Genomic DNA, 13,974 nt, shown 5'->3' on the forward strand with positions numbered 1-13,974 from the left:
TTAAAGATTTAAACATGAAAGAGTTTACAAGCATGGAGAGAGTCTGTGGAAGGTTTTTAATATTTGCCTCAAGTGGTGAAAATGGAAGGGGTTGATGTGAAATTATTACATTTTACTAAATATCTTTGTATTGTTTCACTTATACAATAAGAACATAATAGTTTCTCAAATAAAAATTCTAATAGAGAATATTTTAAAGGATTAAAAAAAAAACAATTAGAAGGGCATGAGAAAAATACAGGTAAATATTTATATACCCTAGGAGAGGGGAGAGACTTTTAGCAAGTTATCCAAAACAGAATATATATATATATATATGTAAGAATTTACATAAGAATAAAGGAAGCCATAAAGTGGATGTGGAATGCATTTAACAACATAAAAGGTTATATTTAAAACAGATCAAAAATCACAATAACCAAAATTAAAATGCAAATAAATAAACAATATGCCTTCAACAATATGCAACCATAAGAGAGTTAATATCTTTAATGTATCAAGATCTAAATTAATAAGAAAAGGACAAATACCAATATCCTCAATATAAAAACAGGCAAAAGATACAATCAGGTAAATCACAAAAGAAAATATCCAAATAGTCAATAAACATTTGAAAGAATTCAACCTTAATAGCAATCAAAGAAATTCAGATTAAAATTATAAAATTCTATTTTTCTCCTATAAATTAGCAAAGATAATTTATAAATGATACCTAATGTTGCAGAGTTTGCAGGGAATGGGGTATTCTTAGTGATGTAAAACCTTCCTTAAGGATAGCTTGGTAGTTATATCAAAAGCTGTAAAAATACACATAACCTTAGATCTAGAGATTCTTCTAGACATTTATCCTAAGGAAACAATTATATTATTTAAGATTTTACTACAAAAGTAAGTACTGCAACTCTACTTAGAACATCAAAAGGTAGAAAACAATGAGGATTGATTAGTAAATTAAGGCAAATCTTTACAATGGAATATCACTTAGCTCTTAGGATGAGTTAGATCCCAGTATACTAAACTGGAAATCTGTTTGAAACCTAAGAAAACTGTGGTTCCATTAATAAGGGAAGAAATCTGGTATCTACTAGAAAAATGGCCTTTCAACTAGAAATATAATTCCAGGGAATAAAAGACAGAACCAAGCTCATATGTGACTAATCACACACATGTGCACACACACTCACATACACACACACTGAATTTTTTTTTATAGAAAAAGAATAAAAACAAGTCAATGTCATCAATGGGGAATGGTTAAATAAATATGGTATGTTCACCCAATTCGCTACACAGACAAAAAATGAGTTTTCTCGATGCATTAATATGGAAAAAGTCCCAAAGTGAAAAAAAGCAAGGGGCAGAATAGTGCATATAGTATATAGCATTATGTTACGTATGGATATATAATACATAATGTTATATATGTATGCATATAGTATTCTATATGCTATATTCTATAAAGGGAGAAGATATTAATAATATAACAATTGTATGTGATTATATCTGCATTAGAAAAAAATCCACACATTTGAAGAATAAGAAAAGAAACTTATTAATAAAAGTGGTTAACTCTAAGTGGCTTGTGGAGAGGGGGATGTAAGGTTGACAGGGATGATTAATACAACATATCTTAATGCATGTGAAAGTGAAGTCGCTCAGTTGTGTCCAACTCTTTGCGACCCCATGGACTGTAGTCTATCAGGCTTCTCCGTCCATGGGATTTTCCAGGCAAGAGTGCTGGAGTGGATCGCCATTTCCTTCTCCAGGGGATCGTCCCGACCCAGGAATCGAACCCGGGTCTCCCGCATTGCAGGCAGACGGCCACCAGGGAAGCCCATCTTAATGCATATTTTGTTTTAATTTTGAACAATGTAACTATTGCCTTTTTCCAAAAAATCAAATGAAAAATTTAAAAGAAGGGATCCTAGGAGCAGGAAAAATGAATTGTGCAAATAAAATTATACCATATAAAAATTCTTCTGTAATGTTTCTGGATGACTAATTAAACAGGAAGTCTCTTACCTCAGAGAGACAAGAAGACTGCTGTCACTACTTGTTTGCTCTATAGGAAGCTAAAGGAATGTTTTCCAAACAACACAAAACAAATGCCTGTTTCCTGATCAAGACTGCAAGCTAAGCCTGATAAACAATACAAAACTGAGTAATGACAGGCTCAGTAATTAGCCTCCTAATTAGTATCAGGATGGGAGGAACATAATGCAGCCAAACAGTTCCTGCAGCAGATAAGTCATCAAAGTTTGCAAAGCGCTTCCACCCACCTTCTCTCTTTAACCATCTCTTTGAGAAAGGAGCTAACAACAGGCGAAAAACTGAAGCTCAGAGAGGTTAAATGCGTTAGTGTGCCACATACAGGGCCTGGAATCCAGGTCTCCTGATACTAGGTCTGTTCTCTTCCCATCCTACGGCCTGGACTTCCCTTCCAGTCACTTCCCATCTCAGACTCCAGAGCTGGGTTTGTACTTGGATAGTTGAGCACAGTCTACAGGGGTGGTGGGAGTCTTAGCATGAGCCCTCCTGCTTTCCTGCAGACCCATCTCCTACAGAGCCCAGGGAGACTGTTCTAACAGCCTCTGAAGGAATTCATCTACATTGAAGATAAAAATACTAACTCCAGATCAGCACTGACAAGTGTACAGATCATGGTCCCGCCAGCTGTAAACTGTAGTTAATAGATGTTCTGCTCAGTGAAGGACCCTTGTTTGCTCACCTGGAATCAAAGAATGTGCCGTCCAGGAGTGTGCCGTTGTAATGATACCTGAGAAAGTCCCCGCTTTGACTTCGCCGCTCACAGTTTTCAGGCACTACTTTATTCTCAATGGAAATGCCATCCTTAGGGTTATGGAGGTCCAATAACGCAACATCAAACACCAGAGATGCCTGACCAGGAATGTCTTTCCCTAGAGTGGAGTGAAGTAAGATGATGAAATCAGGACACAGGATTTAGGAAGTACTGTAACTACAATCCAACACCCACAGCATTGGTGTTACACATTCCTTGGAGTTTTCAAGCCAAGGAAATAAATGTTCTTGCATGTCTTGGGTGGTTCCCCATGGAACATTCTGTCTCACTATGGAGTCCAATCATGGGCTGACAGGTATAATTTGAAGCCTGGCTTCCTCAGAAACAGGAGCAAACCAATATTAATGACATGGAGACCACTGTGACCACATTTTCTACGCTTGTGCTTGCAAATCAAGGCCTTGTGTGGGTGGTTATGCACCCACAGGCAAACCCAAAAACATACCTATGTGGGCTTCTATTTGTGTACAGATGCAAATCGCAGACATTCCAAAGCTCGGATATGGTTCTGGAGAACACTACATAGACTTGTTCTTCGGAACTCATAGTCAATTTTCAAAAAATGCATTTTATTGAAGTATAGTTGTTTTATAACGTGGTAAGTTTTGCTGTATAGCAAAGTGATTCAGTCATATATATATAGTCATATATATATATATATATATATATATACTTTTTCCTATTCTTTTCCATTATGGTTTACTACAGGACATTGATTGTAGTTCCCTGTTCTATACAGTAGAAGCATGTTGCCCCTTCATTTCATACACAATAGTTTCCATCTGCTAATTCCAAACTCCACATCCATTCCTTTCCCACTGCCCTCCCCCTTGGCAACCACAAGTCTGTTCTCTGTCTGGGAACTCGCAACTAATTTTTTAGAGGCAAAAATTCACTCCTTTAATGCATCCAAAACAACATATAAACAAAACTAAAGTTAGCTAAGAGGGGGGGAAAATGCCACCCACAATCCAAAATAGAAATAGTCCTCAAATCATGTCTATCTCATTTCAGGGTGGTACTGCTTCTCTTGGATATTTCTGACAGTGAGGATTTATTGAATATGTGCAACGAGGTAATCCATATGAAGAGATTATTGGGCACTAACTCTTCTTGCAGAGGTCAACATCCACCAATACCTAACTCTAAACTCAGGACTCTGGGATAAAAGGAAGTTAGTTACGTGACAAACCACTTCCGTCAACACTCTTACTTGCCATTTGTTATGCCATAAAAGGAGAAGGCCTGGGCAAGTGAACCACTGGGCATCCCAAGCCTGTGCTCCTTCAGCTGTCTCTGTTGCAGAACCATGGCCCCATCTCCTTTCCTAGTCTGCTGAAAGTGGGCTGCCAATCTGGCCTCTGGAATGCCAGGTGTGATCAATCCCTCAATTGCAGGTGTGGATATGGGAGGGTGTGTGTAGAATGTTAATCTTTTGTACTTTTCTCTATCTTTTAATTTAATAGAAAATAGAACCCCTTAAAGTTTCACTTAACTCTGAAAGTGAAGTAAAAATGTTTGTCATTCAGTCATGTTTGACTCTTTGTGACCCCATGGACTGTAGCTTGCCAGGCTCCTCTGTCCATGTAATTTTCCAGGCAAGACTACTGGAGTGGGTTGCCATCTCCTTCTCCAGGGTATTTTCCTACCCAGGGATCAAACCCACATTGCAGGCAGATTCTTTACCATCTGAGCCACCAGGGAAGCCCTAGTGTTTAAATTTTTCTAGCATTATTAGGTACTACCTGAATGTTTGCTTTTTATAACAACTTTTAGTTCAGTTCAGTCGCTCAATCGTGTCCGACTCTGCAACCCCGTGAACTGCAGCAGGCCAGGTCTCCCTGTTCACCATCAACTCCTGGAGTTTACTCAAACTCATGTCCACTGAGTTGGTAATGCCATCCAACCATCTCATCTTCTGTCATCCCCTTCTCCTCCAGCCTTCAGTCTTTTCCAGCATCAGGGCTTTTTCCAACAAGTCAGTTCTTCAAATCAGGTGGCCAAAGTATTGGAGTTTCAGCTTCAGTATCACTCTTTCCAATGAATATTCAGGACTGATTTCCTTTAGGATATACTGGTTGGATCTCCTTGAAGTCCAAGGGATTCTCAAGCGTCTTCTCCAACACCACAGTTCAAAAGCATCAATTCTTTGGCACTCAGCTTTCTTTACAGTCCAGCTCTCACATCCTTACATGACTACTGGAAAACCAGAGCTTTGACGAGATGGATCTTTGTTGGTAAAGTAATGTCTCTGCTTTTTAATATGCTGTCTAGGTCAGACACGATTGAAGTGACTTAGCAGCAGCTAGGTTGATCATAACTTTTCTTCCAAGGAGCAAGTGGAAGTCACCATGGCTGCAGTCACCATCTGCAGTGATTTTGGAGCCCAAAAAATAAAGTTGGTCACTGTTTCCATTGTTTCCCCATCTATTTGCCATGAAGTGATGGGACCAGATGCCATGATCTTCGTTTTCTGAATGTTGAGCTTTAAGCCAACTTTTTCATTCTCCTCTTTCACTTTCATCAAGAGGCTCTTTAATTCTTCTTCCCTTTCTGCCATAAGGGTGGTGTCATCTGCATATCTGAGGTTATTGATATTTCTCCTGGCAATCTTGATTCCAGCTTGTGCTTCATCCATTCCAGCATTTCTCATGATGTACTCTGCATATAAGTTAAGTAAGCAGGGTGACAATATACAGCCTTGACATATTCCTTTCCCAGTTTGGAACCAGTCTGTTGTTCCATGTCCAGTTCTAACTGTTGCTTCCTGACCCCAATCAGATTTCTCAGGAAACAGGTCAGGTAGTCTGGTATTCCCATCTCTTTCAGAATTTTCCACAGTTTGTTATGATCCACACAGTCAAAGGCTTTGGCATAGTCAATAAAACAGAAGTAGATGTTTTTCTGGAACTCTCTTGCTTTTTCGATGATCCAGCAAATGTTGGCAATTTGATCTCTGGTGCCTCTGCCTTTTTTAAATCCAGCTTGAACACGGGAAGTTCATGGTTCGCGTACTGTTGAAGCCTGGCTTGGAGAGCATTACTTTACTAGCATGAGAGATGAGTGCAGTTGTGCGGTAGTTTGAGCATTCTTTGGCACTGCCTTTCTTTGGGATTGGAATGAAAACTGACCTTTACAACTTTATTGAGATTTAATTCCCATACAATTCACCTACTTAAATTTATGCCTGGATAGCTAAGCAGAATGTCAAAGTATAAAGCATTTAAAAATAACTATTTTAAATAAACTATTTATTTTTAATATTTAAATCAGCAATTATTTGTTTAAAATAAATGAATAACATTCCTCACATCAAGCTAGGCATCTCGTTTTATCTGGTACATCGTATGCATGTGGATGAAGACAAAAGGATTTGAGAGTCAAGGGGAACGAACTTCTACTAGCCAAGGATGACACAATTTGAGTATCAATAAGATAATAACATATCTTGAGGAGGGGAGAATTAAGATATATTTACAGTAGCTGTTTCCAAGCTGCTTTATTTTTCTTTTAGAAGATTTTTAAAGAAACTTCCTGTAGATCCTAAGTGCCAAAAGTAGAAGTCCACAGGAGAGAAGGCTCCCCTCTCCTGCTCTGTATACAGACCTAGAGCCAGGAAACACAGCTTGGAAAACATTATATTAGGGGGTTATTAGAAGTTGGGTACCACTATCAGTAAACTTCTTAAATAGCATCACATTTTCGTTTCTTTCTTGCTTTCTTTTTTTTTTTCCTGGCGACACTGCTCGGAGGCTTGTGGAATCTTAGTTCTCTGATGAGGGATGGAACCTATGCCCTCCTACAGTGGAGGCTTGAAGCCCTAACCACTGGAATGCCTCCAGGAATGCCTCATTTCTATTCTTAACTACATATATCAGCTTGTTTGAATGCCTGAAGGTCTCATTGTTGTGTCAGCTTGTCAGTGTGATTAAATGTGCCTGAAATTCAAACATGAGTAACTAACTTCTATCTATCAGTTAGTAAATAGTTTACCACTTGCCTCCATAGTGAAACTACAAACTGGACACAAATTCAAATTAATGTTTCCTCTAAAATTATATCAGTACTTTGCATTTTATTCACATGGAGCTAATGCCACAGGAACATGGAGCTAATGCCACAGGTAAAACCCATTAAGGAGGTACAAATCAGTGGGAAAAAAGTGACAATTTTGGCAACATAAACTGAATTTCTACCTTGATGGCTACAACCTTTAGACTGTTTAATTCAAATCTCATTTCACAGAAGGGAAAACATAGGTTGGAGAGGTTGGTGCCTAAGGTTACAGCTTCTGAGGCAATGACAGATGGCTTACTTAAAAACAAAAATGACCGTGAATAGATGGAGATTTCTGCATCTTAACCATCAGTCAGCAGATGATGACCTAGACTAGCACTGTCCACCAGAACTTCCTGCAGTGATTGGAGTGCTCCGCATCTGCCTGTCCTGTACAGTAGCTCTCAGCAACAAGTAGCTTTTAAGTACCTGAACTGTGGCAGTGTGACCAAGGTACAGAATTTAAATTTTTATTTAACTTAATTTAAATGTAAATAGCTAAATATAGCTGGTGGCTATATTGGACACTGCCAAGTCTAGACCAAAAGTTCTGGTGGGTTTCACACAGTAAGTTAAACCAACCACTGCAAAAGAAATAAAGACAGATGAGAGTAGCTTGAAGAATGGGAAGGACTTACCGTCTCCATCTTCTCCATAGGCCAAGAAAGGAGGAATGGTGATGATGCGTTTTTCTCCCACACACATCCCCAACAGCCCTTTATCCATTCCAGGAATCAGCCAGCCAATTCCCACATAGGTGTCATATGTTTTCATGCGATTGTGACTGAAAACCAATGAGAAAAGGGAGAAGTTCCATACCACGAGGGCACCTCTAACTCATCCTTCAAAAGATTTTTGTTACCTCAAACTCAGCTGACCAATGGATTCATACCCATCCCTGGAGAAAAGGCAGGTATGCACCTTTGTTCCCAATCACAGAGCAGCTGGGAACAAGTCCCTTTCCTGGTTTTACCAAGGCCATAAAAAGTGGATGCGACAGAAGGAACTAAGGGGCATTTCAGTGGTACTAGTACAAATGGCAGGACTTACCTCGAATCAAACAGTGTCCCATCCAAGAACGTTCCGTTGTAGTGGTATCTTACAAAATCAGATACCTGGATGGTCCGAGGGCAACTGGGAGGCTTGAAATAAGTGTGAATCTGAACCTGATCTTCCGAATTCCAAATATCCATCAGAAGTACATCAAAATGAAGCACTGAATCTGGGGGGATCACACCAGCTATAAAATAAAGAGAGCTCACACTGAGAAGCTGCGGCCTTTCAAAGAAACACCAAGTACGCTGCCAAGGTGAATGGAAGCCAGAAGGGCTCAAGAGGTCACATACAATTCCAAAATGAGTGACGTTCCCTCCAAATGTAAAAAAAAAAGAATTTTTTTTGGCCACACCCTGCAGCTTGCAGGATCTTAGTCCCCCAACCAGAGATTTAACCTGGACCACAGCAGTCAAAGTCCATTATTCTAACCACTAGGCCAGCAGAGAACTCCCTCCCAGTGAAACTTAAAGAAAAGAGGAAAAACAAAAATTTCCTCTCAACAAGAATAACATTCAGTATACCTGTGTTAATAACACTTCTTTCATATCTAGAATAAATAAACTGCAGATGAAATTTCAGCCGTGTGTGAGTGTTTACTGCTTCTCATTTTCCGCTCCCTGAAGCTTCCAAAGACTCTCTATTCTGCCTGACTGAAGAGCCAGAAAATGTTCTGGTTGTTTCAGCAAATGTTTTCACAAGTACAGAACAAACACTTACAAACGCCGTCACTTCCATAGGCCAGCTTTGGAGGGATCTTCACAAACCGCCTCTCATTTACACACATCCCAACCAGAGCTTGATCCATCCCTGCTATCAGCTGTCCTTTTCCCACGAACACGTTGAAAGTGGAGTCTCTGTCATAGCTGGAGACCCAAAGGGGAAGGAGAGAGAAGAAGAGTATAAATAAGCCAACCTTAGTGAAGCCGACTTGTAAAAAAGTACCCATGGACACAGTGAGGTCCCTGCCAAGCAACAAACCCACAGATCTATGACTGATGCAGGCAACGTCTTCACTGGACAGTACTTGCAGGGTTGGGATTTTTAAATTACCTTGAATATTGCCAGCAAATCTAGTCAGTTAAGCATCGGCATACCTCTCTCTAGAAAAAAAAATAGAGAGTAGGAAATGGCAACCCACTCCAGTATTGTTGCCTGAAAAATTACACGGATGGAGGAGCCTGATGAACTACAATCCAGGGGGGTCACAAAAGAGTTGGACATGACTTAGTGATTGAACTTGCACACACACAATGTATATCATTTTTACTGCTGTGTAAAGCAAATAAAGATCGTTCTCAAAATATTATGGCTTAACTAATATATATGTCAAGTTTGTGGCAAAATAGCTTACCAATTCTTCCATTAAAAAAAGAATCGCTTACTCCATTTCTATGCAATTGGTACCTAAGAGCAACATCACAGATACTAATGTGCAAATTAATACTACTTTCTAATTTATTTTTTACTGAAGCAGAGTTGAATTACAGTGCTGTGTTAATTCCTTCTGTGCAGCAAAGTGACTTAGTTACACACACGTGTGCACGCGCAGTCGCTCAGTCATGTCCGACTCTTTGCGACCCCATGGACCCTGTCAGGCTCCTGGAATTTTGCAGGCAAGAATACTGGAGCAGGTTGCCATTTCCTACTCCAGAGGATCTGCCCAACCGAGGGATCGAATCCACGTCTTCTGTGTCTCCTGCACTGGCAGGCAGATTCTTTACCACTGAGCTACCTGGGAAGCCCAAATATATGTATATATGTATGTGGATATATATTCTTTTTCATATTTCTTTTCCATTATGGTTTATCACAGGATGCTGAATCTAGTTCCCCGTACTATACAGTAGGACCTTGTTGTTTATCCATCCTATATATACACCAGTTTACATCTGCTAATTCCAAACTCCCACTCCTACCCTGTCCCACCCACTTCCCCTTAGCAACCACCAGTCTATTTTCTAGGTCCCTGATTTTGTTTCTGTTACTAATTTGCCTTTCTTTTCTTTTAAGTCACTAAATTAAACAAAGATGCAGTGTGGTGTAGCATGAAGGGCACTTGAACTCTCTCAATCTGTTTCTTCCACTGCAAAATGTGAGTGACAATAATAGCCATCACAAGATCCATATAAGAATGTGAAAAGGGCTTTGAAAACCTCAGGATTATGCCAGTACTACTATACATAATTATTGCAGGTGATTGAAAGTCTGAGGTAATCTTTAAATCACTAATAAATGTGTTTTAAAGGCTAACTGGTGATGACCTGAAGCAGGAAAATAAATAATGGAATCGTGGCTACAATCCAAGTTCTCATCCTCTTCAATGCCAAACTTAGCAGCAACAAGGGGGTGCCAATTAGGAGACTTTACTTAGGGGCTTTGGGGAATATAAAAAATTCCAAGGCATGAATTCTGCCTACAAGTACCTTATAAACTGGCAGAGACACCCACAGGGTTTTAGATACTGTGTTTAAGAAAATAACTACAGAGCTTGGTTTATAATAACGAAATGCTGGAAATAACTTAGAAGTCCAAGAGTACGGCACTGGTTGGATATAAGACTAAGACATATAGTAAATTCTCTATGGTCATTTAAAAATAAAATATTTCTGCTATAATTATGTAATGTATAGCATGACAATACATAACTACAGTTAATAAAATATTGTACAGTGAATATAGTTAATGGTGACTATAGCTAATAATACTGTATTGCATTATTCAAAGTTGCTAAGAAAGTAAAATCCTAAAAGTTATAAGAAAAAAAATTTTATAACTATGCATGGTGATGGATGTTAACTACACTTAGTGTGGTGATCATTTTGCAATATATACCAATATAAAATCCTTATGTTGTTTACCTAAAACTAATACAATGCTACATGTTAATTATACATCAATGAAAAATTTTTTAAGATTTTATTCATTGGCACAGAAGGACATACATGTGAAGAGAAAAGAGCAGGTTACAAAGCCACATAGAAAATAATCTCATTTTGAATTTACATATATAGATGCATATGAAAAATCTACAAGGTAAAACATGAAAATATCATCTATAGTAATCCATGAGTACGAGATTTCAAGTGGCTTAATGGATCTTCTCTTTAATTCTCTCAGTTTCAAAATGATCATGGAATACAGTCAGCCCTCTGTATCTTCAATTTTCACTTCATGGATTCAACCAACTAGAAATTGAAAATTTTTTTTTTTTCATTTCTGAAAGTTCCAAATAGCAAACACTTGAATTTGTTGAACACTGGCAACCATTTACATAGCATTTACATTGTATTAGGTATTAGAAGATGGAGAAGGCAATGGCACCCCACTCCAGTACTCTTGCCTGGGAAACCCCATGGCCGGAGGAGCCTGGTAGGCTACAGTCCACGGGGTCGCTAAGAGTCGGACACGACTGAGCGACTTCACTTTCACTTTTCACCTTCATGCATTAGAGAAGGAAATGGCAACCCACTCCAGTGTTCTTGCCTGGAGAATCCCAGGGATGGGGGAGCCTGGTGGGCTGCCATCTATGGGGTCACACAGAGTCGGACATGACTGAAGCAACTTAGCAGCAGCAGCAGGTATTAGAAGTAATCTAGAAATGATTTAAAGTATACAGGAGGACGTGCCTTGGTTACACGCAAATATTACACCATTTTATATAAGGAACTTGAGCATCTGAGGTTTTTGGTATCCAAAGGGGTCCTGGAACCTGACCCCTGCGGATACCGAGGGACAACCGTGCTTGTAGAGTAAATCTTAAGAGCTGTTGGAATTCCCCTCATTAGGACAGGCTGCCCTTCTTTGGTAAATTACTTCTCCATTTTTCTCATTTTCCCCAATGATCAGCTTGGGAAAGCAGCATGGTCCACCTCACCACCCATCAGAGCAGCTTTGTCAGATCTGTCCCCTCCTTTCTGCTCCTGGCTTTATAGTCCATTTCACCGCCTTCTTTTCTCCAAGGCCAGTGAACAGAAAGCGAATGTCCAAGTTCTGGCTAACAAGCCAGAGGACAAAAGCGCATGATCAGCTTTGTGCCCAAGTGACTCTACATTTCCACCCTCTATCTCCAGGGGAAACAAACAACCACCCTCGGAATGCCAGCTCTCCAATTTCACTTGGCTGGGATCTTGCCACACCCTGAACCGGCATCAAACTGGAGGGTTTAGGTTAACAATGGACCAGAATTTAGGCTTCAAAAGCTTCCCAGGCACAGAACATGTGCAAACAGCAACAATGGACAGGCTGGAAACTTTATATTTTTCATTCACAGAACCCAAAATTAATGAGAGTTTTTAATAATAACTACTATTTAGAAAGTATTTATTATGTGTCAGGCACAGGGGCAGCTAAGCTTTTCTATATGTGCTAAGTCGCTTCAGCTGTGTCCAACTCTTTGTGACTCCATGGACTGTAACCCACTAGGCTCCTCTGTCCATGGGATTCTCCAGGCAAGAACACTGGAGTGGGTTGCCATTCCCTTCTCCAGGGGATCTTCCCGACCCAGGGATTGAACCGGCATCTCTTATGTCTTCTGCATTGGCAGGGCAATTCTTTATCACTAGTGCCACCTGGGAAGCCCAAGCTTTTCTATACACTACCTCATTTAATCCTCATACAACACTGTAAGTATCAGTAAGTACTGACACTCAGGTCCCTTGAAGTTGAAAAAATTTCTCAAGCTCACAAAATTAGCCAAATGAGAAAAAAAGTTAGAACCCAGGACTGTCCAAGTTTCACCCTCCAGGCACAGAGCCTCCCTAGATGGTGTATAAAAACAAGTGTGGCCTTACGGCATTAATTTATTCATTTGATAACAATCAAGAAGATCCCTGGAGAAGGAAATGGCAACCCACTCCAGTATTCTTGCTTGGAGAATCCCATGGACAGAGGAGCCTGCCAGACTACAGTCTGTGGGGTCCAAAAGAGTCAGATACGACTTAGTGACTAACCAATAACAGCCTAAGCAACATGCCCAAAACAAAATACACCTTTCCAAAAGAAAATATATAATTCACATACATGAGAAAGTAACAAACAATGCAAAGCCAGTTTTGTCTACTGCTGAAAACTCTGACCATCTGGGAAGAATAAATTGTTCTGAGCAAGTCTGTGCTGATCACTTCGACTAGCACAAATTCATGTGCAGGGTCCTGCCAGGAGTTGGTCGTGAAAATTATTTCTACGACCACTGGAATTAGCACTTACTCAGCCTGTCCCAGTATCTGGCTGTTGTGCAGATGCCCCAGTCAAGGTCCTGCAGGAAACAGATGATATGCCTAAAGTAGACAGCTCCAGGGCGTGGTGTGCAGGATGCAGAGAAACATTAAGGGCCAGTGCAGTAGCTCTGGGGACAAGTAGGGAGTGCTGTTGCCACACCCAGGCCTGAAGGATCCAGGGACAGACAGGGAGCTCAGAACACCTGACAGAAGCTAAGCTAGGGCCTTTGGTTTAGGAACACAGCCCATGTGATGACTGTACAGGCAGGAAGTCAGAGGAATAAATATCTCCACCTCACCCTCCCTACTCCCTCTGACCTCCTGCTGATGTCCCATTGGCTGAACCCAACTAGAAGCCAGACTACAAGGGGGTCACTGATATAACCCATATTATGCACATGTGGTCGATACAGGTCAACCTCCCAGAGCAAAAAGAAGTGGAACTGGGGAAAGGGGGACCTAGAAAGGCAAATGGAAACTATCCAGAATGGGACTTCCCTGATGATTAAGCCTCCACCTTCCAATGCAGGCGACATGGGCTCGATCCCTGATAGGGGAACTAAGACCCCACATGCTACAGGATGTGGCCAAAAAAAAAAAAAACGTTATTTGAAAATGGAAATTATCCAGCACATCCAACACCCCATTTCCTCTCTACCAGCTTATTTTTTCTCCCCTGATCATTCACTCCTGTAGACCCTTCAATTGCTGACACTTCTACCTTCCTCTGCCCCCAGTGGGGATTGGGGTGGCTGCAGCACCCTCCAGTGATGCTCTTCAAGATAATTAGCCCAAGGACCACTAATACAGAAGCCATCACCTAAC

At 40.3% G+C, this 13,974-nt stretch overlaps 1 protein-coding gene across 1 annotated transcript in view; it reads right to left on the reverse strand.

Annotated features, from left to right (window-relative positions):
- FKBP9 (FKBP prolyl isomerase 9) overlaps positions 1-13,974 on the reverse strand; it is a 44,212-nt gene that overhangs the window by 21,194 nt on the left and 9,044 nt on the right. Inside the window, exons 2-5 of the mRNA XM_052638962.1 lie at positions 8,651-8,796; positions 7,928-8,117; positions 7,516-7,661; positions 2,729-2,918 (exon numbers count right to left, since the gene is read on the reverse strand). Coding sequence (XP_052494922.1) covers positions 2,729-2,918; positions 7,516-7,661; positions 7,928-8,117; positions 8,651-8,796 — 672 coding nt within the window. The remainder of the gene's footprint in view (positions 1-2,728; positions 2,919-7,515; positions 7,662-7,927; positions 8,118-8,650; positions 8,797-13,974) is intronic.

This window comes from Budorcas taxicolor, chromosome 4 (genome assembly GCF_023091745.1).
Source record: "Budorcas taxicolor isolate Tak-1 chromosome 4, Takin1.1, whole genome shotgun sequence".
Classification (NCBI taxonomy): domain Eukaryota; kingdom Metazoa; phylum Chordata; class Mammalia; order Artiodactyla; family Bovidae; genus Budorcas; species Budorcas taxicolor.